Consider the following 27,086-nt stretch of genomic DNA (forward strand, 5'->3'; position numbering starts at 1 on the left):
CTTGGGATTTTTTGCTTCTTCCATCCTTCCTTTCCTCCAAGGAATCATTGTCAAGGGAAATCCTCCTTTCTTCACAGTCTTCTCCAGAGACTGAAACTTGCCCCAGGAAAAAGGAAATAGAAAATGGCTCTGTGCCATCTCATTTGTGAGCTGGAAGCTTGATATCCTAGCAGGAGTTGCCTCAGCCTCCCTAATTGGGATTGGAGTCATGCAACCCTCTCAAGTTGATTACATGTCACTTCCTCAGAGCTGACTGGCCTATTTTGATTCTGTTTTAGGAAATCTCCCTCATTAGCATTTGCTGCTCCATTTGGGGGTCAGGTTAGCCAAGTTTACACCTAGAATTTTCTCATATTTCTTTTCATTACCACAGACTATCCCTATGGAACTTGTTCCCCACTCCTCACAGTTCCACATCGCACAATGGGTAATCAGATCTCAGGGGCTGGAGGAGATGGTAACCTTATATGTCACCTCTACTAGGAATTTGTAAAGTAATGAGAATTTGTAAAGTAATGAGAATTTGTAAAGTAATGAGAAACACTGGTTCTTGGAGTTAGAAGACCTAGATTGTAAGGGTGGGATTTGGGGCTCTAATAAAGGAAGGGAAGAGATTCCCCTTGGCACGGGGTGGACTCTACTAGAGAGGGGTTGCTTATTCTCCAGGGAGGTTAAAGCAATGCTAGCTGAGTTCCCACTGCCCACCTTAATTCTCCCTTTGCTTTCCCAGAGCTGAGTGAATTGGAATTATCATTGTCACCAGCACATTCCCAAATGGCATTCTCAACTCTAATGTTTTTTTAGTAAGCCATACTGGAAATGTGTACATTGGGCTTGGTCTAGAAGGAATAGGCACATGAAGAGTGTCAGCGGTCTGGGTAGAATATTAGCCAGGGGTTCAGATCAGCCAATCTACCTGCTCTTTTCACAATCCACCCAACGGGAATTGCCTCATTAATGCTCCAATGGAGTCTTCCTGGGACTCTTGCTTTCCTGCAGCATAATGTCCTGCAGGCTGAATGGTCATCAATTCTATTCCCTATTCTTGAGCACTTGGCTGACCCACATTTCTCCCTTGCATCTAAGTGGGGGCATGAGCTTAGACACGAGCGCTGTGCTTGACTCCTAAAATGTCTACATAATCCTCCACAAAAGGAATCCCTTTTTTCTTTGGGCAGGTGGATGTAGACAATCTAGAAGAGGTCTCCAGGGCCCTGGAGAATTCCAGGGCTCTAGAAAATAGTGGCGTCACACATTGTGGCTTTGTCCAATATCCTGCTTCCCAGCTTATTTACTCTCCTGAAGAAAATAAAAAGAAACAAAAGAATATATCTTCGGGGCAGAAGAAAACACAGCTGCAAAGCAAACAGCCACACCAAGGGTCCCCAGAGCAGTAGGCTGCTTGCCAGGCTTCAACGAGGAATATCATTCCACTGGTGCCCATCCCCATCCTCTACCATTTCTACTATGATGAGAAATATAGTCACTAACTTCCAACTCCATTAATTTTAGGCAAGTATTAGCATAAATAATCAAACAACGGGCCTCTCGTTCCCTGTAGCTTCTGTTGACATAGGAATGAGGCTGCAAAGATGAATTACCGAGTACATATCTCCTTTCTGCTTATCTTTTCAATAATATCTTTTCCCCACATACTCAACAATATCTTTTCCCCACATACTCCGTAACCCACAACCACTGAGAGGTAGCCAGCACCAAACTCTACTGTCCTTATGGTGGAATAGGGTAGCACTGAGCCCTCACCCCTTTACCCAGTACCCCTGTTGACCATAGTAGGCATCTAGGATGAATGGCACTATTAGGGAAATTGGAAGGCTTAAGTTTGGGGTCAGTCAGGTTGTGGGTCAGCTTGTAGCCAGAGCCATTGTAAGCTTAAAGGTCAGGCCAGAGGTAGAGATCCATTTGCAGCTGAAGAATAGAAAGGATGTCTATGTTCTTCATAGGAACTGATCCCAGGAAGTGGCAGCATTAGCCAGGTTTTCTAGTTGACATACATGAATTTACACCCTTTCAGCCTCCACTGCTATTCTGAGGCAGGGAAGAATTGGAAAACAGTTCCTTTGCATTTGGATTTTCTTTGAGAATTTAACTGAAAAGAGTCTCCAGGACCCAGATACCAAACCCAAAGAAAACTTTTTGTCCATGGGAAAGATCTCCTCTTAACTCTTCTGGGTAGCACTTTCTACAATTTGAATGTAAGCCCCAGGATGGCAGGGATTTTACTTTATACAACATCATATCCCCAGTGCCAGGAAAAGTTCTTAGCATATAGCTAGTGCTTAGTTAATTTGTGTTGAATGAATGAATAAAAGTTGTCCAGGCTTGGTGGGGTAGGAAGGAACTGTGGGTTGACTGGCTGGCCCCCACAAACAGGATATCTGTCAGGAATGCCTGCATTCTCTCCCATTCAACACCCTGACTGAAAGAAACAACCACCCTGCACCATTTCCATGAGAGTCCAAATCTCCTCATACCTCTCATGATCTCTTGTAGGGTTCCTTTAAACCTCCTCTTTAAGGGCTAAAGTCCCAGTTTACCAGCCTAGGAGTTAACTTCTCAGTTGTGGGATAAACCTTTCCTTTTTCTTTACTCTCGCTCTAAAGGGATCTCATAAAGGAGATGCTTAGTTTTCCTTCTTAAACTAGAAGCCATGCTGTTGGATCACAAAGAACCCAAGGGCCAGCCAGGTCTCCAGGGCTCACAGGTCCAGCAATTTGATCCCTTCCCAGATTTGAGCATAATAAACTGGTAGAGAAAGCTCACAATTTCACACCTCCTGCCTTTCCCTCTTTCTTCCCCTAGAGCTCTAGAACCTCCAAAGCCCTCTTGTAGACCCAGATCTGAGACGTGGTAAAGCTGCCCCATCTCCTTCCAGGCACACTATCCCACAATTTCTCCTCACCCTGCTGGCAAGTATACCTCCAGCCAGCCTTATGCTGGTTCTCTAGACCAGGATCAGGCACAGATCTCTATGTGACACCTGTCAGGTAGCCCCCTACCACCCCAGGCTCAGCTTAGATTTAACTTTGTCTCCTATTCCCAGTCATCCTTGAAAACTGACCCAGCCCAGAATCAGATGTACTCCACGAGGGTTATCCCTGTCTTACACTGTGAGATGGCAGCCAGTCACAGACACAGAGGCTGCCACCTGACACTCCCATGTGAGAAGCTCCTGGCCTCTCCTTCCAGAGCCCTCTGCCCCTCCCCTTCAGAGAGGAAGCCCAAACCCACAGTTCTGCTTTTGATCAGCTGCCAAATAATCCTCATAAGGCACCTTGCTTTCAACTCTCCACAGTAAGCCCCCAAAGACCCAAGTAAAAGATGGAAGATGTAATGGGAAGCTGAGGGCCTTGGAAGAGCTGTTTCTAAGCTATGACTATAACAGCTTTGGCTTCCTAGGCTGGGGAGGGGATGGGGAGGGGGGTTACCCATTTCTCCCATTTCTCCCATTTTTCTTCTTTTCTCCAAAGCACCTTCTCATCTAGGACTCTCATACATCCTGAGATGTCATTCACAGCTAGTGGGCACTGAGGCCATGAGTTCTCTGCCCCCTCCCAGATGCCTCTGTAAACAGGTCCTCATCTCCCTGGCATGGCTCAAGACTTCCTCATCCTGCACTTACTTGGTGGCATTATTCTCCCTGCAGTTCCCCCCTCCCCTGCCACCCAGAGTGTCCAACATAGCTTGACACATGACAGCAGCCTGGTTAGTATTTTTATGTTGGCCAAAGGAATGGTCTCTTTTTGTTTCTCCCTACCCAGTCTTGTTAGTCAACAAGAGGCTCCTTAAACCCACCGCTCCACCTGTGGCCCGAGTTCATACCAGCTCCACATTCCCTCTGTCCTCTGTCCTACCTGTTCAAATCCTGCCCTGCGTAGTCCCACTCAGCTAACAAATATAGGCACTGCTCTGGGGCCCTAACAGATATTAATTCATTCAGTCTTCACGCTTAGGTAGACACTACTCTTATCTTCATTTTACAGATGAGAAACTAAGACACAAAGAGGTCAAACAGCTAACATAGGGCGGAGCCTAGATTTGGAGCCAGACTGTCTGCCCCACCTCCTTTAACCATCCCGCCAAGTGGCCTTTCCCACCCTCCAGCACTTAAACCCTCCCTCCCTAGAACGAGGCCACTTATTTAGTGTAGCAATGGGAAGTTTTATTTCGACATCCGATATGGAGTAAAGTAACAGTGCAGAAGTTGGTGTATGCAGACCAGTTGTCCTGGGCAGGGTCTGAAGGCTGTAACCATATAAGTAGTCTCTTGTTCCTTCGCCCACATAGGCCCGCAAAGCTTCCGACACCCTCTGGAGCTCTCCACGCCACTGCACTGGACAGAGGTGTCTGAGACCCTCCTTTGTCCAGTCCCCTGAGAGAAGGAAGGAGGTGCAGCAGATCCATCCCGGGCTCTCCCTGGAGGAGACCCGCCGCGGCATGGCGCGGTCCAGTCAGCAGGCTGCAGATCCCAGGCGCTTGCTGCTCTCTGGCGGCCGGAGCCGGGAGTCCGGGGACCCGGGAATCGCACCTTCTACACTCAGCGCGCCCAAGGGCACCAGCAGTGACCGAGACGCTGGGGAAAGGGCGGGAGGGAGACTTAACTGAGTGGTAAGAGAGAGGAGGCGGGGTAGGGGCGCGGGAGGTGGAAGGGAGCGGACCGCGAGGGGAGAGGGCGGGCGTGAGCACCCGCGGCGCGGCGGGGGTGGCTTCCGCGGGGTCGGAGCACTAGCCAGCGCCACCGCCCTTTGGGACCCCGGAACGCCAGCTCGCCCAGAGCGCAGATTCCCTTCTTCCGGCAACTGTGGCGGCTGGTCCCTCGGTGCCAGCGGCCCCTCTTCATCCCCGGCGCTGCCCTTCCTCCCCTCCGTCCCGGCCCCGCGCCCAGTAGCTAGCTCCTCAGTGGTCGCCGCCCGCACCGCCCGGCCCCGAGCCGCCGCTTTGCCCGCTCGCCTGGGCACGCTGCGAGAGAGGCGCGCGTCGCCAGCTCCGGCTCTTCGGTCCCACTCCGCGGCCGCCCGCTCCGCTCGCGGGCAGCAGTGCTCCACGTCACAGGAACTGAGGCAGGACCCCGACAGGACCAGCGCGCGGGTCTGGAGCCGGAGCCCCCAGCCCTACCAGTCGCTCGTCCTGCGCCCAGCCCCGGCCCCCGACGGCTGCGCGTTGAGATGACTTTCCGCTATCTCCTGAACGTCAGTTTCGAGGGACCCTGCTCAGACAGCAGCGCCGGGAGCTCCAGCGCGGGCGGTGGCGGGGGTGGCGCGGGCGGCGCGGCCGCCTCCGAGGGCCGGGAGGTGGACGGCGTGCGGGTGACCGCAGGCGGTAGCGGCGGCGGCGGCGTGGTGGGCGCGGGCAACGGCGAGGACAACCGGAGCTCCGCTGGGGAGCCGGGGAGCACCGGCGCCGGCGGCGAGGTGAACGGCACGGCGGCCGTCGGGGGGCTGGTGGTGAGTGCGCAGGGCGTGGGCGTGGGCGTCTTCCTGGCCGCCTTCATCCTCACGGCCGTGGCGGGCAACCTGATGGTCATCCTCTCCGTGGCCTGCAACCGCCACCTGCAGACGGTCACAAACTATTTCATTGTGAACCTGGCCGTGGCCGACCTGCTGCTGAGCACCACGGTGCTCCCTTTCTCGGCCACCATGGAGGTTCTGGGCTTCTGGGCCTTCGGTCGGGCCTTCTGCGACGTGTGGGCCGCCGTGGATGTGCTGTGCTGCACGGCCTCCATCCTCAGCCTCTGCACAATCTCGGTGGACCGGTACGTGGGCGTGCGCCACTCGCTCAAGTACCCAGCCATCATGACCGAGCGCAAGGCGGCCGCCATCCTGGCGCTGCTCTGGGCCGTGGCCCTCGTGGTGTCTGTGGGGCCGCTGCTGGGCTGGAAGGAGCCGGTGCCCCCTGACGAGCGCTTCTGCGGCATCACGGAGGAGGCGGGATACGCTGTTTTCTCCTCCCTGTGCTCTTTCTACCTGCCTATGGCCGTCATTGTGGTCATGTACTGCCGCGTGTATGTGGTAGCGCGAAGCACCACGCGCAGCCTGGAGGCGGGAGTCAAGCGCGAGCGGGGCAAGGCCTCAGAGGTGGTGCTGCGCATCCACTGTCGCGGCGCAAGCACTGGCTCAGACGGAGCCCACGGTGGGATGCGCAGCGCCAAGGGCCACACCTTCCGCAGCTCACTGTCGGTGCGTCTGCTCAAGTTCTCCCGTGAGAAGAAGGCGGCCAAGACGCTGGCCATCGTCGTGGGCGTCTTCGTGCTCTGCTGGTTCCCCTTTTTCTTTGTTCTGCCACTGGGTGAGTGACCCCTGTCCCACCAGCCCCTTCTCTTCCTCCCTGAGCCTGTGACCGTCCCTTCCTGGCACCCAGACTTGGATGGCCCTTCCCAGTGGAGGGTGACTCTCCACCTGAACATGGAAGGTTTACTGCCTGGTCTCTTAGACACGTGCGCATGCTGCTTTGTGGGACACAAATAGGCTCTTCATGCTTGCAGGATTTGTTTTATGAGCTTCTAACTTTTCTGGCCTTCCCCCTTCTTCACTGCCATTACAAGCCCTGGGCTTGTTTTACACTCCCCACTCCTCTAAATACAAAAGGTCAGTGGAAATCTGCGGGCATCTGCTCCCATAGTATGTGGCGAGCAGTGTATGTGCTTGTCTACATATCTCCCTCCCTCCACCACCAGGGCCTACATTCATTCATGGGCAGCAATCCCTGGCCAGTCTACGTGAACATCAGCAGACACCGGAAGCCACCTGCTTTCTCTGTTTGGAAGCTGGGCCCCCCTGGGAGGCCCTCCCCAGCTGGTATCTGTGAATGCTGTGGGCTCTCATTTCTGAAATCTCCTCTTGGGGGGGGTGGTCTGTGTGGGGGTGAGAAAGAAAGGGAAAGGGCATCTTATCAAATGGAAAGTTAATATTGTTCATCATAGTTTCTTAAATTTACAGAGTCCTAGCACTTCTGGAGAACTTTGTTATTTCTTTCACAGGCTTTCCTGTAGTCCTGGGAGGTGGGCAGCTGTTCTCAGGACCTTCCTCCCATGCCTTGAGGCCCCTCCTGGAAGCCTGGGGGCTCGGTCAGCACAGGGAGAAGAAAGGGAACGGCATCTATGGGGTTGCTTTTGCCCTGAGTCACTTCACCCACAGGTGCAACCAGCCAGCCCAAGCCAGGGCCTCCCACGCACCTGTAACCGCCCACATTGAACAGATGACAACATTTCGCCATATTTGCCTCAGGTCACTTCCTCCCTCTCCTTTCAGATAAACAGAGCAGCCGCAACTAAGTTCCCTCCTCCTGTCCCTTCCTCATTTTCTCCCTCTCTCTGCAGAGGTAGATCTGGTGTTTATCACTCCCACACACGTTTATACTCTTACTACAAACACCTGAATCTATAATAATAAATAGCATTGTTTTGTGTGTCCTTTGGACTTATATAAATTGCACCAGCTGTGCACATCCATCTTCAGTTTGCCCTTTTCACCCAATGTTTTGTTGTTGAGATTTATCCATTCTGGTTATTTTAGCAACAGCATAGTATCCTGTTTGAAAGTATGCCATGGTGTGTTGATGCAGTCTCCTGCTGAGTGTTCAGTTTTTCTAATTTTTCGCTGTTATAATCAACACTGCAAAAGGCTACTGTTTTTTGAGGTCGAGATCACGTCTCCCTCTTCGAAAAAGTCATCCCTAAATCTCCATGGCCTCTGCCCTTGCTGGCAGACACTGCTCTTCCTCAACCCCTCGCCTCTGCTGCTCCTCACACCTCGCGTGGGAACCCTGGGGCTATCTTGCGTCTCCCTTCCTGCCGGTCTACACTGTGCCCAGCCTCCCATGGCATCTCACCAAGTCTAGAACAAAGCCCAGGGCCACAATGGAGCTGAATTTAGTGGATTCTGGTAATAATGAGCAAGCAGGACAGAGGCCAAGCAGGGAAACAGAATATTCTGATCTACCATGACGTGGCTTGGAGGGCAGGACAGCAGAGAGAACAGGAGGACAGAGCCTGTGGTACAAGCAGGAGTGGCCTGAGGGTTGTGCAGAAAGAAGGGGGGCCAGGAGCAACCCCCCCCCCAGGAGCTCTGGGGCCAGGCCTGGGAGGAGGGAGGCGTCTTTGGAGGAACAGGGAACATTCTGAGCAGCAACTTTTGGGGTTGAATGTGGAATCCAAGGAGCTGGCATATTTTGGTAGGAGGTGCCAGTATGTGCTTGGGGGAAGAGGATGTTGGGAACTTAGATAAGGGGACCAAGGATGGATATGGTTGCAGAAGCAGGAGTGTGGGGTACAGTCTCCCAGAAAGAGGAAGGATGGACAAAGAGAAGAGATGGGCTGGGGAAGGAGCCTTGGGGTGTACCCACTTTGAAAGAACCCAGAAGGAGGCAGAGAAGGGGGCAGCCAGGAGAAGGTGGTACCGCCCTTCTTGCAGGCCCTGGTTCCCACACCAGGTGTGAGGAACAGCAAACGTGGGAGGATTGAGAAAAAGCACTGTGTGCCAGCCAGGGCCACAGGCCATGGAAATGAAGGTGCCCAGTAGGGCCACGACCTGGGGTTGTTGAGCAGACCCAGGGTGCCCTTCACCCACATCTCCACACACAAAGCCAAGTGGAAGCAGGAGCCCCAGCCACAGCAGTGATATGGCCAGTGAGCAGCCCCAATAGGCCAGAGGATATCAAAAGCTTTAGGAAGTGGGCCCAGGGTCCCAGTGGTATACGCACAGGGGGCCATGAACAGCCATCTATCACCTGAAATGTTTTAGTCAAGCCAGAGCTGCAGCAGAGGGAGATACAGACAAGGTATGCTGACCTGTGGGGCCATTGGGGCTCAAGTTGCTGGGCAGGAAAGAATGGCACACAAGCACAGGGCACCTAAAATCCTGAGGGTCTCAGAGAGGGACTAGGGGTCATCCCCCACACCTCCGTTTCCCTGTCTGTGACTCGATCTAGGCAGTGACTACATTGGTGAATATATATGTAAAGTCATCAGTCTATACTCTTAAAATGTACACACTTTATAAACTTGACTGTCAGTATCTTATGCCTTAATGAGAGAGAGAGAGGGAGAGAAGGCGGGAGGAGGCAGGAGGAGGTTGTGAGCCATCTGAGGAACTGGCGTCCAGGCTGGAAAGCACACTTTGGCAGCCAGGTGTGGAGGGCAGATTCAGCGTTTGCGTCTCAGAGTGCTGGCCAAGTACCGAAGGACCCATCTCCACAGGCTCCCTGAGGTGGTGCAGGTTCCACAGACTCAAGGAGAGAGGCAGGGGGTGCGCTGCAGCAAGTTCTCAGGAATGGCATTACTGTTCCCTGGCCCAAAAACCTGAAGAAGAGGCTGGCATTACATCTCCTATCTGTGCCTTTGTGGCACCTGGCACACAGTAGATGCTTGGTCAGTGTGTGTATAGGAGGAAGAAGTGGCAGAACCCATGGCCTTTTCACATCCTTCCGTGCCGAGGATCTGGTTGACAAAGCACAGCCCTCTATCTTTACTATTATTATTATTCCTGTGGTAAGAACATAACATGAGATCTACCCTTTTAACAAATTTTTAAGCATGCAGTATTGTTAACTCTAGGCACAAGGTTGTACAGCAGATCTGTAGAATTTATTCATCTTGCTTAACTAAAACTTTATGCCTATTGATTAGCAACTCCCCATTTCCCCCTCCCCTCAGCCCCTGGCACCCACCATTCCACTCTTTCTTTGAATTTGACTATTTTAGCTACCTTCATGGAAGTGGAGTCATGCAGTCCTTCTGTGACTGGCTTATTTCACTTAGTATAACAGCCTCTGTGTAAGCAGAGACCTCCCTTACTCGCAATGCATTTACGCCCATTTATGTGACCTAAAAAAGTTTTTAAACATAACAGCTAACATTTATTGAGTGATTATTATGAACAAGCAGTGAGCTAGGGGTTTTATTTTCCATTTTTAAAAATCATGGATAGTTTCAAACACATAAGTAGACAGAACGGTGTGATGGCCCCAGCTTCAACAATATCAACCCAAGGCTGATCTTCGTTCATTTCAAACCCCGCCCACTTTCCACCACTGCTTATTATTTTGAAGAAAATCCCAGACACCGTATCAGTTCATCTGTAAATTCTTCAATGTATATTTCTAGAAGAACTTTTAAAAAATAACCACAATCCATTATAACACAAAAAATAGTTGTTTAATAGTACCAAATATCTTAGTGTTCAAATGTTGCTGATTGCCTCATAAAATTTTAGTTTATTTGTTTGAATCAGGGTCCAAAAAAAAGTACATACATTGCATGCACTTGATTTGTCTCCTCAGTTTCTTTGATTAATAAGATTCCCCTACCCCCACCTTTTCCCTTTCAGCTTGTTTGGTGAAGAAACCAGATTGTTTGTCCCAAAGGAGTTGCCCACAGTTTGGAGTTTGCATCCCTATTAGTGCCATTTAACGTGTCCCCTTGTTCCCTGTACTTCCTGTAAACTGGCTTGAACAGATTCAAGTTCAGTGTTTGAGACAAGATTTCTTTTCTTTTGTGATGTTAAGATTGATCAGGGGTTCAGATGCAGTCAGCCTGATTCATTCATTATAAAATGTTCCATCAGCTTTTCACCTGCTAGTTTTAGCAGCCATTGACCATGGCCTGGACCCATTATATCACTGGGACTGAAAGTGGTGATATCCAAATTCTGTCATTCCTTCTGCATTTGTAGACTAAAATTCTAAAAAGAATTCACCACTAGCTGTTTGGTCACTTGAAATAGAGTCCATACAGCAAAATCAGGAGAGATGCTCGATGCTCTCCTTTATCAAAAGAAGAGTTGGGCTTCCCTGGTGGCGCAGTGGTTGAGAGTCCGCCTGCCGATGCAGGGGACATGGGTTCGTGCCCCGGTCCGGGAGGATCCCACATGCCGCGGAGCGGCTGTGCCCGTGAGCCATGGCCGCTGAGCCTGCGCATCCAGAGCCTGTTGCTCTGCAACGGGAGAGGCCACAACAGTGAGAGGCCCGCGTACCGCAAAAATAAAAAAAATAAAAAAGAAGAGTCAATTTCCTAGCAATCTTTCCAAAGGGGACCAATAGGTTTTTTAGTACCATGTTAAAAGTGATATTTAAATCTGTCACACATTATAGACATCACTATTTTGGGCTTGGCCAATGGGTGCCCTTGGCCCCTAGGGTCCTTGTTACTTCCTGCCTAGGTCAGAGATCAGAGGTCAAACTGAAGCCAGGGTTAAGGGTCAGTTGACAGACATGCTTTAAGCTTTAAATCTCACCAAATGCCTCAGCACCTGCTTACCTCCCCCCAGGCTCAGTTCCAGGCTCACTTCTGCCCCAGATCCTGGCCATGAGGGCCCTGAGCATTGCCATAGGACGTGACCACTTCCTGTGTGGCTTTGTCCTCCCAGACCACCAGAGCCCTTGAGCCCACTCCTCATGGGAAAGTCTCTGAGTTCCTGAGCCCACCTCTGACCCCACCTGAACCCTGCCCCATCCTGCTTCATGTGCTATATGCCCACCAAAAAGGTCTCCTTGAATGCTAGAAGATTTGCCTGCCCTCCTTTGCAGATGGTGACGCAGCAGAACATTGGCCTGGGCCCCTGAGAGCCAGCATTGGGACCTAGTGGGCAATGCCCCAGCAATTCAGTGCTGGGACTCCTGGACAGAGTGACCACTGTCTGGGAACTTCTCTCCTCTGGCGAAAGCACTGATCTGCTCCAACTTATGAGCCATTTGTCAGTGTGGCCTGAGAACTGAAAGGTTCATGTTCAGATCAGGGTCATGTTCAGCCAAGCACAAGGGCCATTTGGCAGGGACTTCAGCCTTGGGCACGCAGAGCTTGGGGTGTGACCACTCCAAGGCCACAGATCAGGGAATGAGTTAAGAAGTAACAACAAGAGTGGAAAAGAGGGGGAGAGAGGGAAGGTGGAGAGAGAGAAAGGGGAGAAGGGGAGGGAGAAGAGCTGAAGGGGAATGAATGGGGTCCAGTGTAGGACACTGAACAGGTCTGTGACTCATCTCCCTGCCTTGGGCCCCACCAGGCAGCCTCTGTGGCTCTAGGAACTACCCCTCCCTGCCAATCCACACAGCTGCAGAAGGATGTCCAGGGCCAGACCAGTAGCTCTAGGCCAGCCCCACAGAGCTCAAGGATCCTGAGGTAAACCCAGGGCACAGAAGGACTTCTGATCTATTCCTTGCCTATCTCAAGCCAGAGGACCCACCAGTTACCTCTCACCATGGAAGACTGGCAATGCAAGGAATTCAAGAGATTTAGCTTGGCACAGCTAGCCCCACAATATCCTCAACTCTGTGTCTTTATAATCCATCTGAGACCTGGACCCTATTCAGGTCACCTCTTCCTGACAGCCTTTTATGATTGTCTCTGCTTCAAAATGGCCTTATCTCTTACCATCTCTCCCTCCCCTTCTCTGTTCCAGCAGTCCTAACTTCTTGGTTGTCCTTGAACTTGTGCGGTACCCTGCTGCCTCAGGGCCTTTGCACATGCCCTCTCCTCTGTCTGGAATTCTCTTTCTTCAGGTAGATGCATGACTCACTCCCTCAGAGGGTCTTCAGGTCTCAGCTCAAGTGTGCCTTATGAGAGAGGCCGACCCTTGAAAATATTGCAAAGAGGTCCACTGCTTCCCAGCCTCTCTTGGGGAAGGTGCAATTGAGTTCTAGAGTCAGAAGCACTGAGTGAGCAGCTGAAAGAACTAGGAGAGAGAAAGGGAGTCTAGGACTGGGAATTCCATCTCTGCTAGCCCTGTTGGCAGAGAAAGACCTGAATATGGTATATGGTATTTTTAATCCCTCTATTCCTTTCTGGCTAGAGAAAATGGCTGCTTGTGGATAGAAAAGTCACTGGTGAGGGAGGAGGTGGGAAAGGGGAAAGGCTGGGGTGCAGCCTAATAGTTCATGGTTGGCTGCAAGCTATGAACAAGACTGGCTGTGAATTATGACATTCTGCCAAGAAGAAGTTCCCTTCTGGTGATGCCAAAAGAGTGCTGTTAATCACACAGTCCCCCCTTGGCTTCAGCGCTGTCACTCAGTGAGGCTTGGCCAGATTGGCCAGTTTCAGCCTTAACCACCATCTCAGCAGCATCTCCTGGGCCTGGACATTGCTCTTACTTAGGAGAGGGGACTGGCCTGTGATAAGGCTGCAGACCTCTGCCGCCAATCTCAGCCTGCCTTAGTTTCCCCAACAGTGTGCAGGCCAGGCTAGCCCAGCCAACATGCCAAAGAGTGGGGTAACCTGCTGACACAGGAGAGGCCCTGCCTCTTCTGACTAGTGGATGTTCAGCATCCCTGGACATTACGTTAGACTCCTGACAAAGGCACCCCAAAACAGGGAATAGGGGAAGGCAGGTGGGAGCAAGCTTGATGGATGCATGCAAGAAAAGGCCGAGGAGCAGAGAGAAGCAGGCAAGAGTTGTGTTTGCAGTCATCTCCTACCTACATCCTGACCACCCCTCCTCATAGATAGGTCAATGTGTTCACTCCTGTGCTCCAGCCTGCCTGTAGAGTGGAGAGAAATGGGCATGAACATGCAAATTCATGCCCTGCCTTTCTCAGCAGTGGGCGGAAGAGTTGAAACAGTGACCAAGAGCTAATCCCTGGATTATAGGTTTAGGACCAATCAAGAGAGCTTGAAGACACATCCATGCAAAGAGTGTCCTGGGTCACGTCCCTGTATGTAGAGACTGAGACAGGAGTTCTTATGCGAGTGATGGATTGAGGGAAACTCTCAGGAGGTACCTGGGAGGGAGGGAAGCAGGATAAGTCAGAAAAGAGCTAAACCTAGGATGTGGTCTCAAAGTCTGGCCTCAGCCTGATCCCTGGAACAAGAACGACAGCAGAGAATTGTGCCACCTCGAGACAAGGAGTCTGGCCTTTTCCATCCCTGCTCAGTCTATCACTGGTTGTGGGCTGCCACCTTGGTGGGAAGGTGTCATCTCCCAGTTGAAGCAGCTCCCATTGGTCAAGGGCAATTCTCCATTAGCAGCCAACTATAAGCCATTAGCAGCCAACACTCACAGTAGCTGGGGACCAGGGGCACCTGGGTGGGGCACTAATAGCATCAACTTCAAACCTTAAAGGTACTTTTGAGCAAAGACTTGAAGAAGGGGAAGGAGATGGCCAAGTGGCTTTCTGGGGCTCCTTCCAGGAGGCTGGGGTCTGTTTCCTGAGATGCAGCGAGCAGGCAACAGCCCAGCCTTTCTGAGTGTTCTGGGTGGGCATGCGTGCACAGGAGCCAAATTCAATGTGGCAGTCCTCACAGGCCACCCTAAAGGCCATAGAGAAGGCCAATGAATGCCACTTGGTGGAGGCAGAATCAAGAAGTGCTCAAAGGCACACACACTCCAGAAACCACTCTCACCTCCGCAGACCCCGGGAGTGGAATTAATCACAGAACTGCTCCTGGAGAGGTGGTTCTATGCCCAAGTCTGAAGAACTGGAGAGACCTGCTATGGAGAAAGGAAGAGGGCCATTTTCCAGACCAGGCCAAATGTACGAATGTCCAGAGGTAGGGATGGGCATGCTGCTTGTGGATCAGCTGCTGGAAGGTATTGAGTCTTTGTGGATCCTGACCCCAGGGCCCCTGGAAGACCAGGGGAAGTTTTTTTTCTATCTTTACATGATGTCAAGGATAGACCAAGCACTTTAGGGCTAGACTGACGCAGGTTCAAATCCTGATGCTGCCACTTGCCCTCCGGAGATAACTAGAATCTCTGCAAAGTGGGATGCTAATGCCATGAGAATTAAATGAGAAGTGCTACATACAGGGCCCAGCATGAAGCCTGGTAGGTACTGAACACTCAGAAAGCAAGCGTGAGCTCCCATTTCCTTCCTCGTCACTTTAGAGGCTACCTACATCTACGCAAACAGCACTTATTCACTCACTCAACAGATACTTTATGACCCCTGCTCTGGATCAGGCAAGTGTGTTAGAGGCTGGGATGAAAAGAATAATTAATCCCACCCCTGTCCTCAAGAAACCTAGAGTCTAGGAGAGTAGATAGAGCAGTAACAAATTTTATTTGTTAAGATGCAGGCGTGCATAAAAGGGCACCTAACCCAGGCTTGGTGGGGGAGGACACCTGACCTGGGCTGGAGGGATGGGTGGACGGAAGCAGAAAGCACCGTGAGAGCAGTTAGAGCCACGCAGGAAGGCAGAAGGAGCCCAGCCTCTGTGGGAAGACATGCTTGTGGCTTTGTATGGCCAATTTGGGAGGGATGTAAGCTGAAGACAGCTTAGGATTCTAAAAAGACTTGAATGCAACACAAGAAAATTTGGGTTTATTCCTCAGAGCCATTAGAAGCCACCAACGGTTTTCAGAGGGAAAAGGAGAGAAACCATTTTTTTTTTTACAATAAGTCTCCAGCAGCTGTGTGCAGAGTAGAGGAGACAAGGGACCACTGGGGGCTGTCACAGCCATGTAAACAAAATGAGATGCCAGAGTCAGCAAAGGCTTCAGGAATGAGGTGAAGGGAAGGACTCCACTAGAGAGAAAACTGAATGTACCAGACATGGTGACATATAGCGTAGAAAAGAGGGACTCATTCAGCAAACTCAGCAAGTGTTGAGCGCCTACTGTGTTCAGTGTGTTCATGAGGTCTTCTGGGCAATGGGAGTGCAGCATCAAGCAAAACAGACACTAGTCCTGCCCCATGGACTCTTACTGCAGGGAGAAAGGTGATAGACAAAATGAAGAATAACTCAAATAGTACAAGAGAAGGTGATAAGGGCCACAGATAGAGCCAGCTGAGGGAGATGGGGAGTATGGGGTGGGGGACACTGCAATTTTTTTTATTGTAGTTGATTTATAATATCGTGTTGTTTTCAGTTGTACAGCAAAGTGATTCAGTTTTTTTTCAGATTATTTTCCTTTATAGATTATTATGAGATACTGAATACAGTCCCATGTGCTATACAGTAAATTATTGTTGCTTATCTATTTTATGTATAGTAGTTTGTGTCTGTTAATCTCACACTCCTAATTTGTCCCTCCCTCCCTCCCTCTCCCCTTTGGTAACTGTAAGTTTGTTTTCTATGCCTGTGAGTCTGTTTTTGTTTTGTATATAGATTCATTTGTATTATTTTTTAGATTCCACATGTAAGTCATATAATATTGGTCTTTCTCTGACTTACTTCACTTAGTATGACAATCTCTAGGTCCATCCATGTTGCTGCAAGTGGCAATATTTCATTCTTTTTATGGCTGAGTAATATTCCATTGTTTATATATACCACATCATCTTAAACCAGTCATCTGTTGGTGGGCCCTTGGGTTGTTTCCAGGCACACTGCAATTTTAGATGAGAGGTCAGGGAGCCATGTGGAGTTCTGGGGGAAGATGATTCTGTGGAAAAGCACATGCAAAGGCCCAAGGAGGGAGTGTGTCTGGCATGTCCAAGAAGCAAAAGGAGGGTAGTGTGGCTGGAACAGAGTGGGGGGGAGTAGGAGAGGATGTCAGGGGGTCAGGGGACCACATGTCGAGCTGTGAGGGGGAATGGCAGCCCTTAGAGGGTTTTGAGCTTGAGGAGTGACATGATCTAGTTCTATTGGGTTGGCCAAAAAGTTCCTTCGGTTTTAAAGTAAAAATAAAAGACACATCTTTATTTTCACCCAGAACTTTATTGAACAACATAGTCACTGTTTTGTTCCACTACCTTCTGAAATTTTTCAGACAACTTCATAATTCCATCTTTCCAAAACTTTTTATCTTTTTGAGCAAAGAACTGTTCCTTTTACAGTCTTCCAGGGAATTGAAATTTTTTCCGTTAAGAGAATTTTGTAAAGGCTGAAAAAAATGGAAATCCGAAGGTGCAATGTCTGGTGAATACGGTCAATAGATCAGAACTTCCCACCCAAGCTGTAACAGTTTTTGCCTGGTCATCAAAGAAACATGCAGCCTTGCGTTATCCTGATGGAAGATTATGCATTTTCTGTTGACTAATTCCAGATGGTTTTGGTTGAGTGCTGCTTTCAGTTGGTCTAATTGGGAGCAGTACTTGTTGGAATTAATCATTTGGTTTTCCAGAAGGAGCTCATAATAGAAGACTCCCTTCCAATCCCACCATATACACAACATCATCTTCTTTGGATGAAGACTGGCCTTTGGTGTGGTTGGTGGTGGTTCATTTCGCTTGCCCCACCATCTCTTCCATTCCACATTATTGTACAGTATCCACTTTTCATTGCCCGTCACAATTTCTTTTAAAAACAGAAACTTTTCATTACGTTTAAGTAGATAATCACATGTGGAAATACAGTCAAGAAGGTTTTTTCGCTTAACTTCTGTGGAACCCAAGCATCCAAGCGATTCACATAACCAAGCTGGTGCAAATGATTTTCAACACTTGATTTGGATATTTTGAGTGTGTCAGCTATCTCCCACGTGGTATAATGTTGATGGTTCTCAATTAATGTCTCGACTTGATCCCTGTCAGCTTCAACTGGTCTACCCGACCATGGAGCATCGTCCAGCAAGAAATCTCCAGCATGAAACTTCACAAACCACTTTTGACACGTTCGATCAGTCACAGCACCTTTTCCATACACTGCACAAATCTTTTTTTTAACGTTTCAGTTGCATTTTTACCTTTCTTGAAATAATAAAGCATAATACGCTGTAAATGATGCTTTTTTTCTTCCATCTTCAATATTAAAATAGCTACATAAAAATTCACCAATTTTGATAAGTTTGTTTTTAAATGCACGCTGGTATGACAGCTGTCACAATACAATCTAACAAAATTGTTTTGAATGAAGTTAAAGACAACTAAGCGCTACTCGAGCCATCTTATGGAAAAAACTGAACAAAACTTTTGCCCAACCCAATATTTTTAAAGGATCGTTCTAGCTGCCAAGTTGAGGGTAGATTTCAGGCTGCAAGGGTACATGCAAGAGACAGTCGGGAGGCTGCTGAATTACTCAAGGGAAGAGGGGATTGTGTCTCAGACAGGGTAGGAGGGCGCAGGGAGGAGAGTAGTGGTTGAGTTTCAACCTCATCCCCTTCTGCTGTACACTCAATCACTCCATTCTATCCACACTAGCCTTGTCATTGTTCTGCAAACATACCAGGGCCACCTCAGGCCCTTTGCACTTGCTGTTTCCTCTACCTGGAATGCTTTTCCCCAAAATGTCCACATGCCTCATTCAGCTCTTTACTCAAACGTCATATTCTCAGCAGTTTACCCAAAATTTATAGCACCACCCCCAGCCACACGCACACACATATATAAACACACACTAGGTATCTTCCTTCCCTGCTTTGTTTTTTATTAGCATGTTTTATTATTTGATACGTTTGCATTTTCCTTGTTTATCATATGTTTTGCTGGTCTTGCCCTATGAAATGTAAGCTTTATGAGGGCAGGATAAGTGTGAGGTGCCAGTAGACATCCGAGTGGAAATATCTGGGAGGCAGTGAGTCTTGGATCTATGAGTCTAGAATTTGGGAGAGCAAACTGAGCTGGAGATAGAACTGTGGGCATTACCAGCCAAAAGTCTGTGAGCCTGGCTGAAATTGCCAAGAGAATGCAAAGAAAAGAGATTACAAGACTCTTCTTATAAGGGCACTCCTACACATAGCAGTGGGGACATGAGGAAGGAGCAAAGGCAATTGACAAGGAATAGAAAATCCAAGAGAATGGCGCCCCAGAAGCCCCGGGTGAGATGAGAAGTGTCCAGGATGGATGAGAGCTGTATCTGCATGTGGGAGGGCTGGGGTGGAGTGGGGCAGTGGGGCAAAGCAGTGGAGTGGAAAGCAGGTGGGGAAGAGGAGATGGCATGTGTGGATAGAAAGCATGGAGGGAATGAAGTCATAGCCAGAGAACCAGCAAAGAGGGTGCAGCTGTGACAGAGGCAAGCTCACGAGTGACTGATGGGTCGAGAGCTCTACAACACAAGTAGGGACGTGAACCTAGGGTGGGAGGAGAGACTCCTTTCTTACCAAGGAGGAAGACAGGTGAAGAAGGTTTGAGTGAGTGCCCAACTTCTTTGTCTTGTTTTCTCTGTGAAACAGGAAGTGAGATCAACTGCTTTGGAGAAGGGAAAGGGGCAGACTGCAGAGCCTGTGGAGAGGGGTAAAGGCTCAAAGGAGCTGGTGCAGGAATAGGTGGGGGCGGGGGAGTGGGCTGAGAATGGGTGGCAAGATTGCTTGAAGCCAGGACACAGAGCTAAGGTTGGAGACCCTAAGCGTGTTCAGAGTGTGGGTGAATCTCTCCAGAGTTAGGCTCTGGCTGGATAAATACAACCCAAATCCAGAAGGACATGCACATGGAAGGACTGAGGAAAGAATGGCTGGGGTGCAAGTGAGGAGAAGTCTCAGCTAAGCAGAGATGATAGGAGAAATCCAAGGGGCTGGCAGGTCAAAGTTCAGATGAGAAAAAGAGAGAGGACAGAAAGCTGCAGTCAGCAGTGGAATATAGATTTAAGTGAAGAAATGAACTGCTCAGCCTTATGTTTTAAAAGGACACACACACCCAGCTACTATGTGGGGAACAGGGTGCTGCGGGGGGCACAGGGGCAGGAACGGAGAGCCCACCTGGAAGGGCACTGTAGGCAGGTGATGATTGTAGCTGGGACCAGGGTGGTAACGGGCGACGGTACAAAGTGCGGGATTCAGGACTAACAGGAGTTGGTGATGGATGGGATGCAGAGCGTGCCAGAAAGAGAGGCGTCAGGATGTGTGGAGCACCTACGATGTGCCAAGGATGGTGTGGGGACCTCTCCATTTAAGGATCAGATAGATGGGAAACTGGTAGTTACCCACAGTGTTCTTGGCATTGAGAAGTGAATAGATGTGCTAGGGGAGGGGGGAATACAACTAACTCTGCTGGGTCGGGAGGGGATGGTGTGACGAAAGCTCCCAGGAGGAGGTGCCACTGGAGCCAGCACTACCAGGTGGAGGAAGGAGGAAGGGCAGTCCAGGATGATCCTGTGCAAAAGCACAGAGACAAGACTGGGGAGCCTGCTGTGGCCAGAGGGCAGTGAACAGTCAGTGTGGCAACTTAGCTGATGCACACGAAGACAGAAGAGAAGTGGGAATTGCAAGAGAAAGGAGAACAAGGGGGTGGTGCTGGGCACCTGGATGGCGGGAGGCCGAGAGAGGAGGGTCCCATGAGCACCTGTTTCCAGTGACAACTGCCAAGATGAGTTAGCACAGCTGTGCTTTATGCCTGCAAGAACGGCTGTGGACAATGTGGGGAGTAGGAGAGGGAGCCAGCTCAGGACAGAGAAGGGGAGTGCCAGGTACTGGGAGACAGAGGCCTTGCCTCAGAGCCCCCATGTACCCATTGAAGCTTTCCTGTAGCTGGGCTTCCGGGGCTGGCAGAGGCTTGTGCTGGGCAGCTGGAGAGGACTGTGAAGGCAAGAGAGGTGAAACCAAGTGGTCGACCTAAGAGGCCATAAGTCAGAGTAGCTGGAGGAGGAGAAAGTTGGGAGTGGCTGAGAAGGGGCTTGTCCACTGATGCCCTGACAGCAGGGCAGTGCTGCAGGGATAATGCCAGTGAGCACCCTCGGGAGTCTCAGGACAGTTACCCACCTCGTCCATGGCAAAGGGGAGGGAAGTGCCCACAAGCCCCTCTCCCCCGACCCAGAGATCCTTGAAAGAGGCTGTGGGCAGAAGAGAGAACGCTGGGGCAGGCAGGAAGCAAAGAGTGAGGCAGGGTGCAAGGAGGCATAGGGGGTAGACTGCAGCACTCTGGGCAGAAGTAGGTGTGAGGCTCAGGACTGCCATATGTGAAAGGAACAGAGTAAAAATCTCTTAGGAGCTCCTGCCTGTGCAAGCTGGAGCGCAAGGCACAGACGTCTGTATTTTCCAGGCAAGATGTCTGTGCACAGAGGGCAGACAGCAATGAAACAAAATTGTGGCAGTGCTGTCAGTGCCCCACCCATCCCCCCCTCCACATCTTCGCCTGCAGCATTCTCTGACCAGCAAAATCCTCACTGTCCACCCACACAGCAAGCAGGAAGGATGGAAAATTAACACCCTGAGGGAGCAACCCAAACACTGGCTTATGATAATGGGAGTATAGATACCCCACCTCCCTCACCTTACTGATCCTGTTCTCCAGTCCCCCAGAGCTCCCAGTGAGAGTGACTAACTTGTTAACTCTCCTTTTATTGGCTTCCTTCTCTTCCCTCTTTTTATCACACTTCACTACTGGTGTTTCATTTACCTTCCAAATTAACAACTTGCATTTGAATCCTTGTCTCAGGTCTGCTTCTGGGAGACCCCAAAGTAAGACAGAACCCTCAGCAGGACACAGTAGGAAAAACCTGGGGCTGAAAGGCTGAGTTTGTATCCCAGCTCCTTTGTGTGTAAGGAATTCCCAGCTGGCAGCAGGCTTCCGCATAGGTTGGTTGAGCATGAGTTAGAATTTTAATGCTTAAAACAAGGCCCAGGCCACACTACTATATGCCATGTTGCCCACCAATCCGAATCAAAACCACACCAATAACAAAGCCCTTTGGCTGGCTTTTGGCTTACTGCTTAAAGCATAGTCCCCTGATTTGTCATCCTGGGCTAAATATAAAAGAATTCTAGCCTGAGTCAGAAAGTTATTTTCAGCACTCTGTCTTATTTTGCAGCCATTAAGGGATGCTGTTCAGAAGGCTGCCTTCCTGGAGGCTAAGGTCAACACTGGTGGCCCCCACATTCCAGGGACAACAAGGAAAATTATCTCCTTACATTCTGATTGATTCCCCAGCCTCCCCCAAACCCACCAGGTCTCGGCTACTGTTTCTGGCCACTCTCCAGAGCTGGGAACGGGGTCCCTTCCCAGGGCTGAGGTCTCCTCTCTCAAAAGCCACAGAAGTAGGGAAAGGGGCAGTGAACAGACTCCAGTATTTACTACAAAACTGCGAAGTCTTGTGCCCTGAAATTTATGAATTGTCACAAAATCCCTTTAGAGAAATTGTTGTATGTATCTCACAGAAAAGAAGAGTGAGACTTAGATGGCCAAATAACTTGCTCAAGGCTGCGTGACCAGGGTTTGAAAATGCTGTGCCACGCAATACTGCCTGACACTCCTCTTCCTCCACAGTATCTCTTAGCATCAGGAATCCCACTGGGTGGGAGGTGGGTGATATGCAAGGGTCCCCAGGTCAAAGAGGGGGGCATGGTGCCCCTGCTCCCTCAGTAGGGGACACTGCTCTTATTTCTTTGAGGGCAAGGAGAAAAGAAAGCAGGTCTTGCTTTGTCAAGGACCATGATTTGTCAAGGACCACTACCCCTGGTCTGCTCAGCCTGGCAGACACCTGAGGCTTTTGCCTGGGGTGGGACGCTCCTGCCGCCTACCCCCAACCCCTGCTAATGTTGAGGGTAGTGAGGGTGACAAAGTGGCCTCTGCTTCCTGGGTGATGTCTTTGCATTTTGTTAGGTGCCTTTGGAGACATGACTCCTTGAGGTCTATGGTGGGGAAGACAGGGGAAAGGTATGCAGGGAGGAGGGTCTTCCTGGCACAGCTCAGACCCCAGTGTCCCCACCTCCTCCTGCCTGGCACTCTGCTCCCTTTCCAAGCCATCCCAGAAGACTTCCTGACCACTTCCCACTTCCACTGGGACAGCCCCACTATCCTGCATTCTGACAGCTCATGGGCATTGTGTTTATTGAGGCATAATTCTAGGTTCTATCTCTTGCCTGCTCAAAAATATCCATGGCTCCTAACTACCTACAAAATAAAAGCCAAACTTCCCAGCATTTAAGGCCTTTCATCATTTGTCTCAAATGAAGTTTTCTGAGCATATCCTACAGGACATTCCCATGCCCCAAACTTGTTATCCTCTTGCCCACCTGTCCCTTCCACTCCTGATACCCTCTGCCCTTCCTCATCCTGCCTGGCTCCTGTCCATCCTGAGACCCTGGAAGCCCCCCACCCCAATATACTGAGCACCATCATCATCCCACCTGCATGCCCATGATATGTGACCCACATTGCTACCGGGAGAGCAAGGCCTCAGGTGTTTGATGACAGCCCAGCACAGTGCCTGGCTCAGGGCAAGCCTTGGTCAACATTTAATTCAGGAGTTCTTACCCTTTTTATGCTAGGGACTACTTGGGCATCTGGCAAAGTGTATGGAGCCTTTCTCAGAGTTACTCTTTCAAAGGCAAAAAATAAAATACAAAGGATTGCAGATGAAATCGACTTCATTTAATTGAATGCTGTGATTTAGTCTCCAATGTGTTTCCATGTGAAGGCTTTAAATAACAAGATCTAGTGGCGTGTTCTAGTGACTGACACTTCCAAATAGTGAGAAGCATAGACAATATTCCAAAATATCTGTAGCAACTGCTAATATTAGGGGGTAAACTGCCAATATTGCACCAGTTTTGAGCTACAAAACAGTGATTTCATATTGTTTTGTCTAATTCTACTCAGGTTTGTTGCTTACACTCGCTGGAAATGCTCAATTTCAGGTAAACGTGAGTAAAGCTGAAGATGACTATTTTTTTCTCATTCAAGTTCATGGACACCCTCGAATTATATCAGGGACTCATTGAGGAGAGATATCTTGAGAGCCACTGGTTGATGAATGGCCAGGGCCCCTGAAAGGGGTGGGGGGAGGGGGAGTAGTGCAGAGAGGGTGGCCCCTTTGCACCAGGCGCTGCCTGGGACTCCCCCTCCCTGAGCATCTAACCAGCCTGGGTCTCTGCTTCCCACAGGCTCCCTGTTCCCACAGCTGAAGCCCTCAGAGGGCGTCTTCAAGGTTATCTTCTGGCTGGGCTACTTCAACAGTTGCGTGAACCCGCTCATCTACCCTTGCTCCAGCCGGGAGTTCAAGCGGGCCTTCCTCCGCCTCCTGCGCTGCCAATGCCATCGTAGTCGCCAGCACCACCGCCCCCTCTGGAGCATCTACGGTCACCACTGGCAAGCCTCGAATGGCGGCCCGCGCCCTGACTACGCTCCTGGCCCAGGCGCCGCAACCTCCGGGGCCCTGCTGGCCCTCACCACGCCCTCAGCCCCCGGCTCCCCAGGCACACGCAAGGCGCAGCCTCCGGTCGTCGGCCGTCGAAAGCCGCCCTGCGCCTTTCGCAAGTGGAGGCTTCTCGGGCCGTTCCAGAAACCCACCACCCCGCTGCATGCCAAGGTCTCCAGCCTGTCGCAAAAGAAGCACGCCAGAGAGTCTGCGTGCGCCCTGCACTTGGAGGTGGAAGCTGTGTGCTTACGCGTCCGCAGTGAGGCAGCTGAGGGCACCACCTGCCAGGCCTACGAATTGGCAAACTCTAGCCTTCTCCGGGAGACTGATATTTAAGGACCCCTGAGTTAGGCCGAGGAGTGTGCTGGGGGTGGGAGAAGGGTGTGGAGATGGAGGCTGGCTTTGTTCAAGAGGCCGGTGAGAATCAAGGACCCAGAAATCGATCAGGGCGACTGCTCTCCAGAATCCCCGAGGAACTGAGGTGTGGGTGAAGCCCTTGAAGGGCAGAAAGTTATGGGCTCCCCCTCCTGGACACAGATGCCCCCAGCTCCTCCTTTCAAGGGAGAGGCTGAGGGCTCCTTGGGGCCATTTGTTTCCAATCCCTGTTTGAGAAACACTGCCCCATCCATGCCTTGAACCCTGGGTAGATGGCCTCCTCTTGGGGAGGAAAGGGCACAGAGGCCCTGCCTGGCTGCCCCCAATGCCTCCCCTCCGGAAAAAGTCAGTGGGGCCAAAGCTTCTCAATGGACACAATTTATCCTTACTGCAGACTGGAGGAATCCAGTGGCCTGCCATTGCCACCCACAAGCTTTGGCGGCAGATTGGATGACTGTCCTACAAGCCTGTTGTATTAACCTATGGGCCCACTTTGCCCTACTGAGGCTCCGCCCTGCCCCTCACTTTGTCTCCCCAAAGGCCTTACTGTTTACACTGTATATAGCTCCTTGTGCCTGTGCCCATCACTTCTTGCCGGGCTCTGGAACCATCAAATGGGGAGAACTTTGTGTCATTTTTAGACATATTTATTGGTCAGAGTACTTCTATTTTGTCCAAACTGTGCAAACTGTTCATCTTCAGCTTACAACCCATAAAGAACTACTTTTTGTTTTTCTAAAATCCTTCAAGTACTAAAGGCCCACAAGAGGATAAATTGGGTCTGTGTTCACCTTTCTAGTTTCAACCTGCCTCTTTAACTGATGGCTGCTGTCCTTTGGGACTTTCAGCATAACCAAAAGATTTGGGCATTTTGTTGGCTTTTAAAACTCACATGATTAGTCTTGGGAACAAACAGTAATTATAAGCACAAAGTTTCGCTTTTTCAGTCTCACCAGATATATCTGTGATGCTCTGAGGGCCTCAGTCTGGAAGGTGGCCATCAGTTAAATGGGTGAAACATTACTTTACATGAAAAAATGTACAAGCCCAAGTAGACAGGTATACATGGTGAGAGAACACCTACCTAGGAACCATGCTTATTGGCTTTGAGTAAAATGTCCAACACTTGTCATGTTCCCAAGAGACTACAGGTAGTTCAGTCTTCAGCTAGATAATATCAACCACATACATCCAACCAGGATGGGAATGATGACTGTAGCCCAAGGGACCCTTGGAAGGAGAGCTGGTTAGATAATACTCTGGGCTGTCTGGAGTGGTGGTGTTCTGAAACTGGAAGAACCAACTGCTGGGGCCAACATGAACCAGTATTTTGAGCCAAAAGCTTCCATCCTGTAGTAGGGAGGTAGTCTGTTTAAAAGGTCACCACAATTTCAGACCCCTCATCCCAATATTACAAGGTAAAAAGACAGCCAGTATCTGGGCTTGAGAGCAGAAATTTCACACTGTGGGTCTACAGCAGGTACTGGACTTTCAGGCCTGGTAACCCCCACAAGGCACAGGAGGGGCAGTTAAAAGCAGGTACTGGGAGCATGTTGCACACCCCAAAGAGAGCCCCATCTCGCAGCACACTGGCTGCCCTAAAGCCGGGGACACTGGGCACAGCCCCCACAGTCTTCTCACAGAGGTGGGGGCCATCCGTCAAAGCAAAGTTCAGCAAGGAGGCAGACCCTAGTGTCAGAGGATTGAACTCTGGGCTCCCCAGCAGGGGTTCAACAGCAGGGGAGGGTCTCTAAGAGGGTTCCCACGTGCCAGGGCAGCTGAGCCCACAGGAGGTCGACAGTGAGGACAAGGGAGAAATGTAGGGAGGGAGCCTTCATCAGAAGGATTTTAGGGGGCCTCCCTGTCCTGGATAACAGTGGGTGTAGAGGCAGGTGGGGTCAGCAGCTTGCCCAGTACTTTCTCTAGGCTTGATGATCAATCAGCAAAACATATCTGACCTTTAAGCCTCAGCTCATGTCTCCTGCACACGGGACTCTCTGCACACAGCTGCCTCCTCCTGTGCCCTCCACACCAGGGAAGGAGCCTTCCAGGAGAGGGGGATGGGGCTACAGAGCCCCAGAGAGGCTGTGCCACAGCAGAGGCGTCCAGCATCCCAGTTCTAATCATCAGTAAAGCACTGAGCTGCTGACCTTGTTCTCAGGACATGGCAAAGAGTCCTGGAGTGGCCAAGAGGAATGGAGGGAATAGCAACAGCCCTTCTAGAGGAGGTAGCCTCTTGCAAGTGATTCTGGGACATCTGGGAGAAGGTCCTCAGGTACCCCAGCCCAGCCCATACAACTGATTAAAGAGACTGTCCCTGAGGTGCATATAAAAAATGGGGCCCTAGACTGCAGGAGGCCCCTGTGAAATGTCAAGGTGACTGGGGGAGCGGGGAAGACTCTCAGTACCCATCAAAATGGGACTAGGAGTTCCTTTACACAATCCTCAAGGGATTGAGTGAAGCCTGAAGGATTCTGTGAGTGGGAAGGAGGATGGTCTTGTGAAATGTGACAGAAACAGAAGCAAGCCTCCAAAGGCACTGGTATTTGCCCAATTTCCCCCCACCACACACACACACACACACACACACACACACACACACACACACACACACGCGCGCGCGCAATTCCTTAGAAAGCTGCATTCCCACTTCCCTCCCAAGGCCCCAGCTCCAGTCTACCCTCCCTCTCCAGCTGGGCTCTTGCTACCCATCTTGCTTGCTTCCCACACTCTTTCCAAGACCTCTGTCCCAGCATCCCCCAGGGCTGCTTTTGCAAGTCACCTGGGACCTTTCACTTCCCCAATCTCCTCCCCA

At 50.5% G+C, this 27,086-nt stretch overlaps 1 protein-coding gene across 1 annotated transcript; it reads left to right on the plus strand.

Annotated features, from left to right (window-relative positions):
* The first annotated feature begins 4,268 nt into the window (after nt 1-4,268).
* ADRA1D (adrenoceptor alpha 1D) lies at nt 4,269-25,210 on the plus strand. The gene is made up of 2 exons (XM_022592936.3): nt 4,269-6,306; nt 23,643-25,210. The coding sequence occupies exons 1-2, from the start codon at nt 5,187-5,189 to the stop codon at nt 24,230-24,232; spliced, it is 1,710 nt and encodes a 569-aa protein (XP_022448644.2). The 5' UTR covers nt 4,269-5,186; the 3' UTR covers nt 24,233-25,210.
* The last annotated feature ends 1,876 nt before the right edge of the window (nt 25,211-27,086 follow it).

This window comes from Delphinapterus leucas, chromosome 15 (genome assembly GCF_059928025.1).
Source record: "Delphinapterus leucas isolate spDelLeu-1000000601 "Yukka" chromosome 15, BTC_Dleu_Yukka2, whole genome shotgun sequence".
Taxonomy (NCBI): Eukaryota; Metazoa; Chordata; class Mammalia; order Artiodactyla; family Monodontidae; genus Delphinapterus; species Delphinapterus leucas.